This window comes from Lonchura striata, chromosome 2 (assembly GCF_046129695.1).
Source record: "Lonchura striata isolate bLonStr1 chromosome 2, bLonStr1.mat, whole genome shotgun sequence".
In the NCBI taxonomy this organism is placed as follows: Eukaryota; Metazoa; Chordata; class Aves; order Passeriformes; family Estrildidae; genus Lonchura; species Lonchura striata.
This window is the reverse complement of record NC_134604.1, coordinates 82,759,167-82,776,312: the sequence shown is the minus strand read 5'-3', so window position 1 is coordinate 82,776,312 and position 17,146 is coordinate 82,759,167. Positions and strand designations below refer to the sequence as shown.

The following is a 17,146-nucleotide window of genomic DNA, read 5'->3' as shown; positions in this document are numbered from 1 at the left end:
CTTAGTGGCAGAGCCTGTTAATGAAATGCATTTCACATTTCCAATGGAAATGGGAATTCAGGAAACCAACAGGCAGAGCTTGTGTCTGCATTATGAATACATTTCACATTTGAAAGACTTTATCTCAATCTCAGTATCCAGATATGCAACTCATCTTCAGCTATGTGAACCATATTCATATTGCTGTTAATTTCTGATTTTCCACACTGTTAACATGACCACTTCTTTTCCAAAGTGTTTTAAGAAACCCAAAAAATAGGGAGTTCTGTATTAAGTATCTGTTAGAACTGAGATGGGAAAATCTTGTATCATGTTACACTGGAAGTCAAAAGTAGAGCAAGAAAAGACATAAGCAAACATGTTTGCTTATGTCTTTTTTGCAAAACCATGGTTTTGCATCAAACAATTATGAAAACAAACAGAAAAGCAGGACAATTGATTTTTAAACTTTTCACCTAAGTGATTTTTTCAGAGGGCTCTGGATGCACCTTTCTGTGGATTAAAATGTTCTCTGTGTAATATGAAGCAAAAAGTCACCAGCTTTACTGGGTAAGGGATATAAGTGCTACGAGCACAGAGAAGTATTAGCCCATGCATTGCTTTCTTTGTCTCCAGAAAAGTCTTCCATTCTTGTGCATGGGGAGAAACCAGTCACAAATTTAGATTAAGTTCAACACATCCAATATTTTTCCATATTCAAATATGTTCATATGGCTTGAATATACCTAATATAACCTCAGATGAGTCTATGGAAGGAAAATAAATCTTAATGTTTAGGCAAAGTTCTTATACCTGTCATCAAGTGACAAAGCAGAAGAACTCTGCAGTTCCACACAGGGTCCTGCAAAGTGGCACACTGTCAGACTGAGACTTCTCTACTCCCATTCATATCACCACCTTGGCTTTCAAGATGTCTTCATGAGCCTGGTGTTCAGCTGTGCAACTCCAACTGAGGGCAGTCGTTCACCTGCCAAAGCCAAGTGCTGCAGATAATGCACCAGCACGAGGAAAGGAACCAGGTAGGTGGAAACTGCGCTGTCATTGTCAGGAAGCTCTTTAAACCAATCCTACAGGTCTTTCAGCATCCGCAGTGAGAGAAAGGATATTCCAATAGGATGTGGTAGAAGAGACAAAGTAACCACACTAGGTCTAACCACAAGCCCAGGATGTGACACTTTTACAACTCAAAACATCACAAAAAAAAAAAATAGTGACAAAAGTAAGCATAAACTCACACATGCTTATGCACACTTGTAGAAGATATGTCTCAAATGCAAATATTTTCCCCTAATTTTGATCAGTTGGATGACCACTTCCATAATGACATCTGGCAGACATTTTTGCACATATTAACAAGGTATCAGTTCTTGCTGAACTGAACTCTTTGCTGAAGACAACTCCAGCTAACATGATGAGAATACCACTATCATGTTTAAAAGTTTCTGAATTTGGGAACTCAGCAGATGAGTTCTTCTAGCCTGCAGGGAAAGCAAACAACAAGCTCTCTGGTACAGGGCAGAAAAAGCTGGACTGTTCTGTTAAAAATGGTGCCTGACACAGCAAACACTGGTGGAGAAGCCACCCACGAGTTATTCTGTAATTACATGTAGTACTTATTGGCTACATTAGCCCATCTTCCTTCACAGAAATTCTTCAATCTCAGATCTCTAAGGAAAAAATCCTTATTTATTAGTACGTTATACAACAAAAGGGAGGAAGAGACCTTGTCATCTCCTTATTCCCTGGCGGAGCCACATGAAGCATAAACATCTCTAGAGAAAGGTCTGGGAAAAAGCCAGGCTTGTTAAATGTGCATGAATTTTTTTAAGACAATTCATCCTACTATTTGGCCCACGCTGTCTTGATGTGGGTCAGACTGTAAATGACACAATTGGTTGCCACCGTGCTAACCTCTGCATTCCTCTGACTCTGAGGGAGAAAGCCTCTTCTTTTCTCACCTGACTTCAAATGGAAGTTTCATGAATGCTGTGAATTTAGCTTGTAGTTTTATAATTGTGGTTTTATTTGAATTGCCACAAAAATGTTGGGTGAGATTAAACACAGGCTTCTCATTTTGAAGAGGTCTATGCTTAATATGACGTTTACACCCTCTTTTCTCACTAAATGGTAATTTTTTTTTCTCCTTTGACTCTAGTTACAACTCCAGCTCCTATACTCCAGTTGTGAGAGTCTTCCCTTGGTACTGTGCTATGTGATATTTATGCATAAAGTTTTGCTAATTGCTGATTCCATCAGTATTCATGAACCTTTGCTGGAATGAATGAAGTTTTCATTCATGTTTATATATGAGTTTCCAACATTTGTATGTTTGTAATCATCAGGCTAAAACCAACTTTCATTTGCAGAGACATAAACTGAGGGTAACTGAGTCAGGAGCTATAACTCTGTTATGTAAATTGAAAGATTCTTTTCCAGTACCATTGAGAGCTGAGTTTATCACAGAAACCTGCCATCTCCACAGCTCAGTGAAGTTTGTTCAAGACTGGTAACCATGGTTATGGCTGCACTAACAAGCAGTTTGGATCAACAGAAGTCCATTTCTGAAGCTCATTTTGTGCTGGGCACCTGACATAGGCACTTGCTGTAGGTCTGTGGAAGGCTTAGTTCAGACAAACTCTGAAGTTTGCTCCCATGCAGTAATGCTGTGTTACAATGGCAAATCAGCTCCCAAGCTAATCCTGTCCAAAGGGAATCCAGGCCAGGACCTGCAGTGCCCTTCCTGATAGGAACCTGCATTCAAGAAGCAGCCAGGAGCTGAGGGCTGCCTGGAAAGCACCCAACTGATCTAACTAAGGAACACACTAACAGACACACCCTATGTGCAAATTACAGAGATTTATCCAATTAGAATATCTCTGTGGCAGTCCTGAGCCATCAACGATTTTCCCAGCCATATAATTGCTACTATTAACAACACAAGTTTCCAATTTAACAAATGGAAGCAAGATAAACATCCACATCATCCTGGCTTCTCCAAGCCTTATGATTCATGGTGGAGCAATGTGTTGCCCTTGGTCTTTTGGAAATAGTGCCCGTGTGAGAATTTTAATGACAATGCAGTACTCCTTCTGGCCTGTTTTGGATATCTGAGGGCTGTGATTTCTTTATCATGGAGGAGGTTCTGATGGTTAAGATAACTGGACTTGTAGCTTATTTACTTCCACTCAACTGCCCATGTATGTCCTCCCTCCTTACACATTGTAATAGGTTACCCAGAACCCAGACCCAAAAGCAAGGAGGACACTTAAACAGTCTGGAATCAGCAGGGAGAGGAACCAAGGTTTCTGATGCAGCAGCAGTGGAGAGGGTGGGTGGAAGAGATGAAGAGCTATATTGTTTAGATTTCCTGAGTCCTTTTGCATCACTGCTTTGTAGCAAATTGTTCCAACTGCTTTCATCTCCAGTTCTCTACTCTTTTTTTGCATTTGCTCTGCTTTCCATACTTCCAGCATGGGAAACCAGGCTTCCTGCCTCCCTGTACTCAGAAGTTTTATCCATCCTTTTTTCATGTCTTGGCATGATTTTAGCCTTTTTATTACTATCCTTTATCCTCCTCTGCAACTGTTAACACATTACTGCTCCTCAGCTGCTACATAGGAATTACTTATGTACATGCTTTAAATCTCACTTGTCCCAGAAGTATAGATTATGTCAAGTAAAACTACTTAGCCTTAGATATCAGACAGAGCCCCAGACAGACAAGACCAAGACAGAGAAGGGTAACAGTGCCTTAAATACATTGTAATTACTTGCATTCAATAAGCCTGGCATTTTCCCAGAGCTGTCTCTGGGGATGTTTGCGCTATGTGTGGCTCAGCCAGGCAACAAGGAGAGAACAAGGTCTTTTGCTCCCTTTTGCTGTCTAACCTGATAAAAAGCAAGGGTATTTTCATTGTTCTGAGAAATCTGAGATCTAGATAACAAACTGATGACATCTACTCATGTTGTTTGTCCAAAATAGCTATATTGTCCCAATCCTTGACCACACTGGCTGCCCAAAAATACTATTTTGAGTAGTTCTTCTTCAAGATTCTGATGCTCCTGATGGGAGCAGTATTTGTTTTCATATGGGCCATGAGAAATGCTCAAAGAAAAAGCAGAGGAAAAGGGTCAAGACAACCAATAATGTTTTTATGCAGTGACTAAACAGATCTTGAACTGTGTCTTTTGAAAAGGTAATACTCTTGCACATCCCTGTCTTGGTCACAGTATCTACATACACATCCTATTAAAAGCAAAGTGCAGATACATTGATAAACAGTAACACATGAGTGGCACTCAGATCCGAAAAGACAACACTCTTCCAATTTATTTTTAGGTCAAATCTATCAGGGCCTGAGATTACTTAAGCCTCAGTCAAAATAATTAAAACAAATAAAAATTCCAGGAGACTTTAAATACTCTTTAAGCTTCCTCAAACTGACATCTTTGTTTTAACAGTTTATGACTGAGGGCTATAACTGACTTTACGTAGAAAAAGCAAGAAAGACTGGAGTGCTAGAAAAGCCTGTGATCACACAGAAGGAGAAAATGAGACAGACCCCGGTTTATTCAGCTCCATGCAAGTCACATGACAATTAATTCCAACTGGTTTTGGTCTCTGTACAGAAACTTCCAGCAAAAGACTTTAATGATGTAATAACTACCTTTTCCCTTTCATGATCCTTCTAACTATGCCTTAATTTATAATGCTTTTAACTAGCATACATGTATCCTGAGGCTATAATGGATACACATTTATTTAAGTCAAAAGATAAATCATAATGAAAGGGTTTTTTAACACAATAATTAACATGCATTTTGATCATCATAACAGTAATTATTAGAGACACAAAAACAGAATCAGATCTCAGAAGAAGCCATGAAGATCCTAAATAAGTTGAACTAGCAACATTGCCCTGTTATTTTGCCAAGAAATTATACGTCAAAGTGGCAGAAATTAATCATCATGCACCATTAGGAACTACCCAGTGACACTCAGGGACAAAAATATGAGCTGCACTAACCTCCAGCATAAACTGCAAATTGCAATCACAGAGCAGGTAATGTGGAACATGCCTTTTCTCTTAGTTATCAAGCTATGCTGTCCTTATACCTCTACAAACATGACAGGTCATCAGATAAAGAAAATAAGAGAAGAACCAGAAAAAGTAGAAATTTAGGCTTGATATGAAACATCCATTTATATTTAAGAAAATGGATTTACTTTGTAAAGTATTATAAGCTCTTAACATGTGTCAAATGAAACAATCAAGCAGCCTTGATCTTTCAAAAACCTGTTAGCTCCTAAAACAAGCAGAGTAAAAGAGCACACACTCTTTCTTACCTGCTGTCATCCTCCCCTTAACAAAAACTACTGGTATTCTGAATTTTTTCCCATCTATGAAATTATACACATATGCAGGCAGACTGTAACTTGCAGGCAACCCTTTTTCATCAACAAACAGCAAAGTCAAACAAGGCAGAAAACATTTTTAAAAAATATCCTATGCGTTGCACCCCCGAATCAGATTAATTTCAGGAATTCATTTCATAGAATCACAGAACCACTTGGGTTAGAAGGGACCTTAGAGAGCATCTAGTTCCAAACCTCCTGCCATGGGCAGGGACACCATCCAGTTGACAGTTTTTTCAGAGCTCCATCCAATCTGATCTTGAACACTTCCAGTGAGGAGTCATCTACAACTGCTCTGAGCAACCTGTTCCAGTGCCTCAGTTTTAAAAAGGAAATTTAGTGATACACAAGGGGGCCTGATATAAAAGGAGATTGACAGCAAAAAGAGGAAAAAAAGGTTTCTTAAAGAAAATTTTATAATATGGTACCTTTTCCAGTCAAAGTTTCTTCTTTTATTTTCCTCACTGCTTCTTGGCCATCACTTTCACTGTTTCCAGCTGATAAAGGACAGAAAATGAAAAATTAGCAACGCAATCAATTTAAAGATCGGCTCCTATGAAGTGCCAACCACAGTACAAAACCAGTATGAAGTTTTAGGTGGGAAGGTGTGCTGCAGAGGCTTTCAAAGAGGGCTGCACAAATGCACTGTGATTCCCACAAGTTCTGCCAGTTTATCTCATTTATTCATATAAAATAGGACTATCTACTGGACCAGCAGACTTGAGATTTGAGTCTGTGAGACAAGTGAATTACATCACATCCAGATTCTGCAAAAACATCACTACAGGTTAGAGCAGACTTCCTCTTGCTCTTTTTCCAAAATGAAGACTTCCACAGTTGGATGAAAGTCCTGACTACCCTGTCTCAAAGCTCATGAGAGAATTTATTAGTGCTTACATAAAATGTGATTAAGCAGCACAAAAATGTCTTTTGTGCCATTCAGCTTAGGTAGGTGGTTACTAATTGTCTGACATTTGTTTGGCAATTTTTTTACAACATATCAAAGGAAAAAACATAAGCACAAGAGATACAGGAACTGTTAACACATTAGATTTTTAAAATAAATATTCAATTTATCCATCCATAAATATTTTCCATAGAATGAAACATCAAAATACCTATTGTTTATTATCTAAGTTGGATAAAAATATTGGTATCTCTTATGAACTTCATGAACTTGCCTCCTTCTTTTCCTCATTATATAAAATTCTGCCAAAGTTTCTATACAGATTTTTTTTCTTGTGCCAGCCTGCAAGTATCCTGTTCTCTCTTTCACAGCACCACAGAATAAGGTGAAGTTGGAAGAGACCTCAGGAGGTATCTGGTTCAGCCTCCTGTTCACATTAGCTGGCACATGCTTGTATTTACTCTAAGATGCATTCTTTTGAGAATGGAGTTTTAGCTGTGCTTCTGTATTAAAAAAAGGACTTGAAACACATCTTTGTTTTTATGATATGCAAGAAAACCCAACATTTACATAAATTTAGACAAAATTAATACATTTAGCATTCTAGATACCAGAGAGAAAATAATTCTTACATAAAATCTAGAGCCATAAAGGTGTACAACTGTTGTCTATAAATTCCATTAACTATGGACTTATATTGCTCAGAGTGACAGAGAAGGGAGGAAGGGAGGAAGGGAGGGAGGGAGGAAGGAAGGAAGGAAGGAAGACCCAAAACAACAAAGCATATATTTGCAGTATTTTCTTCTTGATCTTTTTCCCCCTTTAAAATCATGCAGCCTTGTAGAGAAGAAAAACATTCAGTTTGATGCTAATTTCCAGATATAGATGCAGCTTCAACAAACAAACCCTCCAGTGAAACTGCCATTTCTGTGGAAATTTGTGCACAGTTTATGGGCAGCAGATAAATTTTCCTCACTGTTTCACCTCAAGTAATGTACTAGAGTAGGATTTCAAAGTCAGTGTGTTGTTATTAGGCTGGATAGTGTTATGCTAGAAATACAAATACTTATGTGCCAATTCTGTGAACATCTTATTTGATTTGTCTTTTATTCAGCACCTCTCATGCAGAGATCAGGCTTATTAAAGCCTCCAGTGTCTTGCTATAACTCTCAGTATGTTCATTTAATTTGTTCTTTTAAAAGAGCTTATGTTCACAACAAATTTTAATTTGCTTTATTTTGCTGTTATATAAATGGTTATTCACTAAAGCTCAATGCCTTCCAAATGAGTTCATTTTATTCATATTTACATATTTTTCACTCTAGACCACTGGGGGAAAAAATTATTATTTTGCTAAACAGTCACTTCAGATGTCTGTTTCCAGCCTGATCAAACAGAGTTTGAAAACCAGATGCTGAAGGCTGGAATATTGCAAAATTGAAATAGCTTCAGTGAAAACTGCCACAATAATAGAGGTTTTCGAAACACTTCTTTCAAAGAAAATCCCATAAGAAAGAATAAAGACACTGAACAATGACCAAAATCTGTACAAAAAGTCCAAAGACACTTGGATCAGAAGGATACCATGAACCTGAGAGGCTAATCTCAGCTTCTGAGTTAGGTTAAGGAGATCAGCACTCCCTTGCCAGGGTGGGTGGGAGAGGAAAGGGACATTGCACTTTTGCACTGTTTCCCTTCTCCTGTGTCCTTCTGGGATCTTCTAAGCAAAGTGAGTAGGCATCAAAAAGATCAACCTCTTTTAAGTGCTATATTAATTATTCAACTTTTTTTTTTTTTAATGCATTTTAAGTCATCTAGCTAACACAGTCAATTTTGGGTTGGGAAAAGCAAAACTAATCTGCATCTTCTTGTTGAAGTTGGGTCACTAAAGGGCACAATCTTCAAGTGCACTGAACAGATATATAGCACCCTAAATTCAGGATGGTTTACTAGATGAGGGTCAAATTCTTAGCGCTGTCAGCTGGTTTAAATCCTCAGTATAATATTTACCATGATTCTTTTAAAATTTTTTTGATACACAAAATAATCCTCTGGCTGGATATTTTTTCAGTGATTCACCATCATTTCCATATATTCCATATACCAGAATTTATCAATTTTAAGTGCTATAGCATCTGTAACATAAGATCTGCCTACTCTGAATTCAAGTGGTTTGAAGGGAAGGGTAAGAAAGGGAAGAGAGATCATGCATTTTATGCAGTGAGGGAATCTTAGAAAAAGCTTTGAGAATGAGGGATTCATTGTCTTGGGAGCTTAGATCATCAAAGTACCCAAAACCATAATAATCTTGCTTTTTATGCTAATTTAAAATGTCTACTGGGAACTCAAAATAGATATAGTTGTCTCAAGAACTGTTTATGCAAGCAGTTCGGTGCCCTACCTGATAAGTTTTTTTTCCACTTAGTCCACACAGAATAGTGAAGAATTTGGGTGAGACTTATTCAATAACAATGCTGACTAAAATCAATTTTGAAAAAAACACTAATAATAGAAAAATAAATTCATTCTAAACAGATGCACCTGTATAAAAATCAGATATCATTTCAAAGGCATAAAAAATATAATTATTAATAAAATATTGAAAAAAAGGAAAACCTATTTAAATACAACTTTTATTCAAAGAAATTTACACGTCTCCTCCACATTTACTTACATAAACACCATAAGTCAAAGATATGAAGACACCAGAGAAGTACATATTAAAATTTTTATCAGCACCAATAGGCTTTGGATCTTATCTTAAATGTCAGGCTCTGTCATCTTAGTCACTTAAATAGATCCTAACACTGAAAGTTATTTTGGGAATTTCAACAGAATTATCACAGAGATTGGTCAGTCGGAGCAAAGCTGAAAAAAGTATGGCCCATAGAAAGCCAGAATAGTTAAGGGATTATCACTAGTTAAGGGGTTCTGATACATCTATATGTATTTTTTGTACAATATTTTTAATTTCTTTGAATGTCATTATCTCTTCAAAAGAGTAATTACCACTCACACTGAATTTATGTACAAGACTGATCCTAAGAAAGAAAGCAAGAGCTTTTCCAAATGGTGTTTTGCAAAACTAAGAATTTGCAATCTTGATGCTTCAAGGAAATGTACTTCAGGGCGTTATAAAAAAATTTTAAATAGTCTATGATCAACAACAGAGTCCGTAAAGCTTAAGGTTGCCTGGAGAGAATAAACCCACAAATCCAAAAAGCCTTTGCTTACCTAAGTTTTTCAAGGGAAAAAAATTCTTACTTTCAGTAAGATAGCACAAAATTAAGACAAATAAAAACTTTTGGAGATGAACACTAAGAAGATTCAAGGCAACCAGCATGTGGTGTCCAGAGAAAGACCTGACCTCTCCAGCTTGGAGCCTGAGAGCCACCTTGCACACAAAGCACCCCTCAGCCTGTGCCAGGCCAGAGCAGGGAGCCCCAGGGGAAGGCAGGAGTGAGAGCTGCCCAGTGGCAGGGCAGCCGTGCTGGCTGTCACCCCCTAGCTCTCCCCACACCCCCCAGTGCCAGCAAATGTGACCCCCTCATTCACCAGTGCCTGGGGAACCTGAGATAATGCTCATCCCCTGACTTACGGGGCCATAATTACAGATCAGTTACTCCCTGAAACTCCCTGGATAACTTTCCAGGGTGTGCAGCATGCCCCATGGTCCTTCCCTCTCCCCAGTGCTGACTTCAAGCAACCCAATTTCAGAAGTGGTGCCCATAAACTCTTATTACATATTTACCAGAAGAAGCTTGGTGGTACAGTAATCAATTCTGTCTATGTGTATACCATCTGATTAAGGAATTGCAAAGGATAATGGTTAGAAGCCTATGTGCAACAGAATATAAAAGTTTCCAAATGGAAATTTGAATCAAAACGCCCCCTCAGAGTAGCATAATCCTCATTATAATTGAAGGGGAACTGATTTCTTTGAAGGACTAGCCTGAAGGCAGGGCCTGTGAGGGCACCCAGTGCCTCAAGAGAAAAACAAAATTCTATCAGCTGGTACACAAAAAATAGAATATGCCTAAAAGAGAGGAATAACTGTCCCCAAAAATCTTCAAGGCTGAGAAATTTGAACTCAATACAAGTAGGATTTTGAGGAATTTTTAAGGTTTCTTTTAAAGGAATTTATAAAATCTTCAATAAAAGTAACACAGATCTTGGATCACATCTGTAAATATTTAAGGTATGGATTTCAATAAAGCTAGGTAGAAGGATGTGACCAGATATAAAACATAAATTGTGAACATGATACGAACTTCCTTGTGTCTAGAGATACCATGTCTTTTGTCATTGAGTTCATCACACAGCAGTCACAATTAAATACATGCCTTTCTTATATGAAAGGTGAAAATATTGTTGTAAGTGTTCCTTTCAGAAAAGAAGCAAAAAATTAGCAAGGGAGAGAATGTCAATTTGCAAAGAGAAAAGAAATTATCATTATTGCCTTAGGTTTCAGCTACCCACCTGTTCTAACATAAGGTTAAGAATGACCCTGTTTCTCAAACCCAAGATTCATATAGACAAATGCCCTCTTTCCAACAATAACCTGTAGCAGGAAAAGCTCAAGGAAAAGATGGCAGAGTCCTGGGACAGCAGGCTCCATGATTTAAATGACAAACTTAATTACATTCAAAAGGCTGTACTTCAGTAGCTTATTTGTTGTTGTATTTTTTATTTTGTTGGATGATCTCTACTCAGTGTACAATAATACAGGAAATGACCACTTCTCGTTCATTTCTACACCATCCATAACTGTATGGTACCACACCTCAGTCATCTGTTTGGAAGCAGAAGAACCTTTGTTCTGTGCCCCACCTTGTACAAAGCCATCCTCTACTCCTAACCATCACTCTTTAGTTTTTTCCAGTTCAACCAGACTCCTTTTGAGTATGCACAATAGGATGATCCAATGGTTTCTATAAAGGAATAGGGACGCTTTCTGTCCTGTTTTCATCTTCTTTCCTGCTAAGTAATATAATTTTATTTGCCTTTATGACTGGCACAAAATATCGATGATGTTGTACATAGAGCTTTCAACAGTAAATCACAATATTTATTTAACTCTTTGACTAGCAGTTAATTTAGGTCCTATTCTTGTAAATACATAGGCGTGTCTGCTTTTTCTCATATTCTGTATTTGCATTTACTAACACTATGTATTTATCCATCCCTTCATAACATAGTCATTCACTATTGGGAGATTGTTTCCTATGCTTCACAGTAGTTAAGATTTCACAAGGCATCTCTGGACACCACCCAGACCCACTCTCTGCTACAATTGGTGGCCTAGGACCATGTCCAGTCAGATCTCAGGTATTTCCAAGGATAGAGACTCCTCAACCTGTCTTGGCAGCTTGTGCCAGTGTTTGACCACCCACAATGCAAAAAAAAAAAAAAAAAAAAAAAAGAAAAGGGTTTTTTTCCCATTAGGTATTTCTACACTGGAAAACATCCCCCTAACCTTTCTCTCATTTTCAGGCTCAATACAGCTCTCTCAGCCTCTCCTTACATGTCAGGAACTCAAATCCTTTAATTATCAGAGTCAAATAATTTATTATATCCTAAACACGTTTACACAAAATGCATCATCTCACTCTTCACCCTGTATTCTGTATCTATATTTTATAAAGGTACTGAACATGAGACCACAAGTATCTTTGCTCCATCTCAAAGCTGATAAATTATTTCTCAATATTGTTTTCTGCCTCTTAATCTATTACTAAACTACAAGAGATCTTTCTCTTATCTCAAGACAAGCCAGCCACTTTAAATCTTTTGGCACAAATCTTAACAAAAGCTTTTGAAAACCAGGATTAATTCACATAGTTGTTGAATTTTTCAAAGCATTAAGCATAAATGTTTAATGAATAAATTAAATAAACATCTAGAAAAACTGCACTAACTCTTTCAAAATTCCTATAACATATATTTAACTCTACATTTTTTAAATGCTGAGTTATTTTTCAATATAAAAACAACACTTACTGGCCTGTGCACAGTGTTCTTCCCAAAACTGCCCAGAGCTGTATTTGTCCACCTTACACTTCTTTACTAAGGATGGTTTAAGGTATTATGCAGCAGATACTAGTCCAAAAATACTTTTACACTTCTGATGGATTTTGGTTTTAATCACAGTGACCTGTCTTAGAATTTTTTTGATGTCTAATACTGTGTTTATACTGAGTTTGTAACAGTCTTGATACTATTTTAAGCTCTGTATCTTTTTAGCTGCTCATTTTGTATGCTTCAGAGACAGTGAACAGATTGAAGAATTCAAGCCCATTTGGTTGCTCCTCATAAGGTTGCCTTTCCATCCCCCTGATAAAACTTGTTTTCCTCTAAATCCTTGAAAACCATTTTGAAATAGGCAGACCAGAACACAACAAAGTATTTAAGGTTCTGGCCCACAAAGGATTCATACAGTTGAATCAACTCATATTGTCTGTTTAGTTTGTCCATTTTCTAACAATGTCTATAAATTTGTTTTGATTTTTGCACCCTATGGAGCACCACTGAATTTCACAGAATGATCTGTTTTGACCCTGAGGTCTACTTCCAAAGTGATGATGGCTGACACAGAACTCATCACATCTTCTTCTGGCATTAAAATTTTTCCCCATGTCCATCACTCCATATTGAATGGCATTTTGCTGTACATGCCTTTGAACACTCAGCTTCTTATGGTCTTCCTGCAATTCTTCACACATCCCTGGTCTTTATCACCCTGAATAGTTTGATACAATTTGAAGCACTTGTCACTTCATTATGTGCTCTTCCTATAAAATTATTTGTTGAAAGCACCATATGTTAAAACAAGTACAGACATGACAGTCTTCCAAGAGAATTTAGGGACCAATGTGTTTGACAAAATTTGTACATATTTGGAAAACTGTGTGGCTGTGTGTACATGCATGGTGCATAATTAACAGTAGTGTAAACAGAGATTTTCATAACCCTGATTACAGTGCACTGATATGATAAAACCTGAACTGAGTCACAATTATAAAGGAATCTGCACGCATTTCCTTTATGCTTATACAGAAAAAAGAAATCACCACCCACTTTTTATAGGTTGGAAAAATTTTGACACTTCCTGACTAACTCTAGAACTCATTCAGGCCTAAAAAAGCCTAGCTGAAATTAGGATGATAAATACTTTTTAAGAAAAAAAAATATAACCCAAGCATCTCATAGACCTATATATATTAAAGAAAGACTATTAAAGTAACCCATAGAAATTTTCAGCAATTGAAATTAAATCAAACTGTCTTTGAAAATGAAGAATTGCACCATCTTGATAGGATTTAATTATCATCTTGTAGTATTATACAATATAAAAATTGTCTGATTCATGGTACAGAGAATTCAGCTTGAAAATTGGAAACTAATGGGAACTGAAAGAGGTGACAGAAATATCTCCTTCTTAGTCTCCTGCAGAGCTTACAGAATCGCTGAATCTGGTGATGGAAGTACATTTTTTATGCCAAAATTGCAGGGCTTAAGCCAAAATTGCATAGCTCAAATAAGTCACCTGAATATATATACATATATATAAGTATAATGAGATTGCTTCCTTCAAGCCTGTCTTAGAAACCTGTGACACTGATATACTCAGACAGTAAAGATTGATTACACTTTCCTGAACCTGGAGTTTTATACCAAACAGCTTAAGTGTAATGTTGTACGGGTGCAAATTTTTTTATTTTCATTCATTCTGTTTTCAGATAGAATTATCAAAACTTCTGCATTAGATATTATCACACTTTATCTCAGCCTTCTTTTATTAATGTACTAAGGACAAAAAAAAAAAAAAAGAAAAATCAAATAGAGGCTCTCCTTCTTTGAGTGAACAATTTTAACATGCAAACACAGAATCCTCATAAAATTAAACAGCTCTGAACAAGGATGGATAGATTATGAATAGTTTAAGTTTTTTTATCACTCTAAATTGAGACTCACAGAACTGTGGCAAACCTTGAACCAGAACTGAATGTATTGGGTTTTATGCCCTGGGCAGGCTGGGGGAGTTCATAGAACTGACCAGGATATCCTGATTTCTAATGTCCTCATTGTGAAGAGCATATTTATTTGTAAGTGCACACAAAACACTACCTTCAATATCAGTCACTGCTGAGCACAGTGTGTTATTTACCTTCTCTTTCTGAAAATAAAATTGCAAGTTTATCTACCAACTAGTAAATTGCATAGGAGGGAGCAGGAGTTCTCTGGCTTGATTCTGAAGATAAGGCACAGCCATCAGTTTTACCTACAAGGGGTTTGCTGTCTACATGAGATTTTCCTGAAGTAAAAGCCCTGCTGACTCTGAGTAAAGCTCCAGGAAAAGCAGGCTGGCAGAAAGCCTCAATGAAATCTATCAAACAAATATACAAAATTACTGAAAATTACTTGCATCATTTCAACATTTGTCAAAACCTCTTTTGCAGGGAGAGGGTGAGGGCAGGGTGAGCAGCACCTGCAGAGGGAAACCATCAGTGAGGGACGGAGTCTTGTGCACCAGTGCTGGGACTGGAAAGGAGGGAAGTTTGAAAGAACTATGAAACCGCTTGCTGTAAAGGATTGAACATACTGCCTTTTCATACAGTGCCTACTCACACTCCACAAGGAGTGCTTTCTACTTATTTGCTTTCCTCATTCCATTGGTTGATTGGATTTAAAAGTAGGTTGTTTCAAATATTTACTCCTCTAAAATGTCAAACTGAATCAAAATCACATCCATCACAAATGGTGACTCATTTTTCACATCAGACATTCAGGCTTGACTCATTTGCCTACTGCAGGGATATCATCCTTTATTGCTTTATCCCTATAATGGGAAACAAGCATTCAGTGACTGAGCATGATTGAATGCAAGCTACATGTCTCTCTTGCAAACCCAAATTCATTTAACATCCACACCTTTTTCACAGAATTTCATGTCTGTATACAAACATAGGGTGAAAACATTTCTAGAGGAGAAATCTTGAGCACACTTGCTATCTTATTTGAGCCTTGTGTGGCCTGAAGCAGAATGTGCTAATGCATGCCGATGTGCCAACAGATATTTCAAACATACTCTGGACACTTGGGCCCAACAGTTATGAGCAAGGATGGAAGGTCATTGCATTTAATGTTCTTTTGAGACTGTTATGATCTTGCAGCTGGAAAAGCGCCTGGGACTATCCATTCTACTGACAGGGCTCTTTGGTCTGAGGAGTTTCACAGGCAAAGATGACTGTGACTCACAGAGCTCAGTGTTTAGGTCAGAGTTTGCTCGGAAGAAATGAATCAGCTGGAAGACTTACTCATCAAATGCTTCCTATAATTAATTTCATTAGTTCACATTTGTAGGGATTCATGATGAAAATAGTAAGAGTGATACAATTGTAGAGTGAATGGAAGCGTGTGTGTAGGCACCAAAAGAAAGAGCAAAATGTTAAAAGAATGCCCTTTATTGACAAACAAAAGACATGTTTAGAGGACACTGCTCCTGTGCTGTGCATGTCAAGGCCACAGCACAGAAGACTGGCAGCACATGACCATGCACTCTGCCATCAGGAGGATAACATCTCCCGGTTGCAGCTTACTACCCATACCATTATTTTTCCCATTAGTCCAGCCTAAAAATAGGCTACAGACAAAGCCTATATATTGCAGACAAGGAAAAAGGTACTAAGAGCTGCTGAGCAATATAAAAGATCACCCAATAGGAAGGGAACTCTGTCCAATCCCCCTGCTAATGCAGTTTCACCCAGAACAAGTAACATAGGGCACATCCAGATGAATTGTTAATAGGTCCAGAGAAGGAGGCTGCACAACTTCTGTGGCAGATCTGACCATAAAATAGCCTGTCACTTCTGATCAAGAAGATCCACAGAAACAGGATAAGGACTGTCAGCTGGCATGACCTTTTCCCATACTCAGGTGATGCTCCAAAGGTCACATGAGCTTACACATTTTGGTGCTTATGAGAGTATGGATGTGAGGGTGAGTGAATGTGGGAGTGACTATGAGTTGAAAAAAAATCCAGCTTATTTAGAGATTCTGCACCTAAACCTCACCTTCCCATTTCCAAAACTCTCACACTGAATTTTGTAACATGTATCACTTAAAGTGATACAAAATAAATCTTGAAAAAAAAATTCTATGCTTCTATGACCCTATACAAAGAGAAGAAAATTACCCTTTTTGTTTTCCCTCTGAGTATATTTTTGCAGTCCACCTTAAAGTTGGAAAGGAATTTTAGTGAAATATTAATGCTGACATCATTAGCTACATCTAGCTACATTAGCAGCATCTAGCATTTAGCTACGTAAAGAAGCAGCTACTTGCATTTTGCAGACGTTTGGGTTTGGCACATCCATTAAAACATGTATGAGTAAGTGGTGTTCCACCTTACACCTGTGTGATTCCAGGACAACTCCATTAATGTTACTGACTGCACTACACTAAAAGTACATGGCTACTATGCTCTTGTCCATTGTTTGGAGTGGGTTTGATATGTGTACAGAACCTTAGAGAGAGCAAAATCTCTATAAAAGTTAAACATTCAAACAGCAATCTTCTGTGACTTTGTGGAATAAAAGTTATAGTGGTTTAGGCAAAAATCTAGTTAAGGAAAGATGAAGTGAGAAAATGTAGCATTTTAAACATAAAAGTATTCATTATACTACATTCTGACTTAGTAAACATATTACTGTATAAGTATATATTTATAGTAGAGGAAGCTTTAAAAAATAAGAAATCTCCTAGATAGTGTCTGTGGTAGAAAGGAGAAATGGTGAATACAGGACAGTTTTTGAGTTTGTACA

General features: G+C 37.5%; 1 protein-coding gene across 1 annotated transcript in view; it reads right to left on the bottom strand.

Annotated features, from left to right (window-relative positions):
• The window catches only part of DHRSX (dehydrogenase/reductase X-linked), a 160,645-nt gene that overhangs the window by 106,574 nt on the left and 36,925 nt on the right, over positions 1–17,146 (bottom strand). Inside the window, exon 3 of the mRNA XM_021546634.3 lies at positions 5,845–5,913. Within this exon, the coding sequence (XP_021402309.1) occupies positions 5,845–5,913 (69 nt within the window). The remainder of the gene's footprint in view (positions 1–5,844; positions 5,914–17,146) is intronic.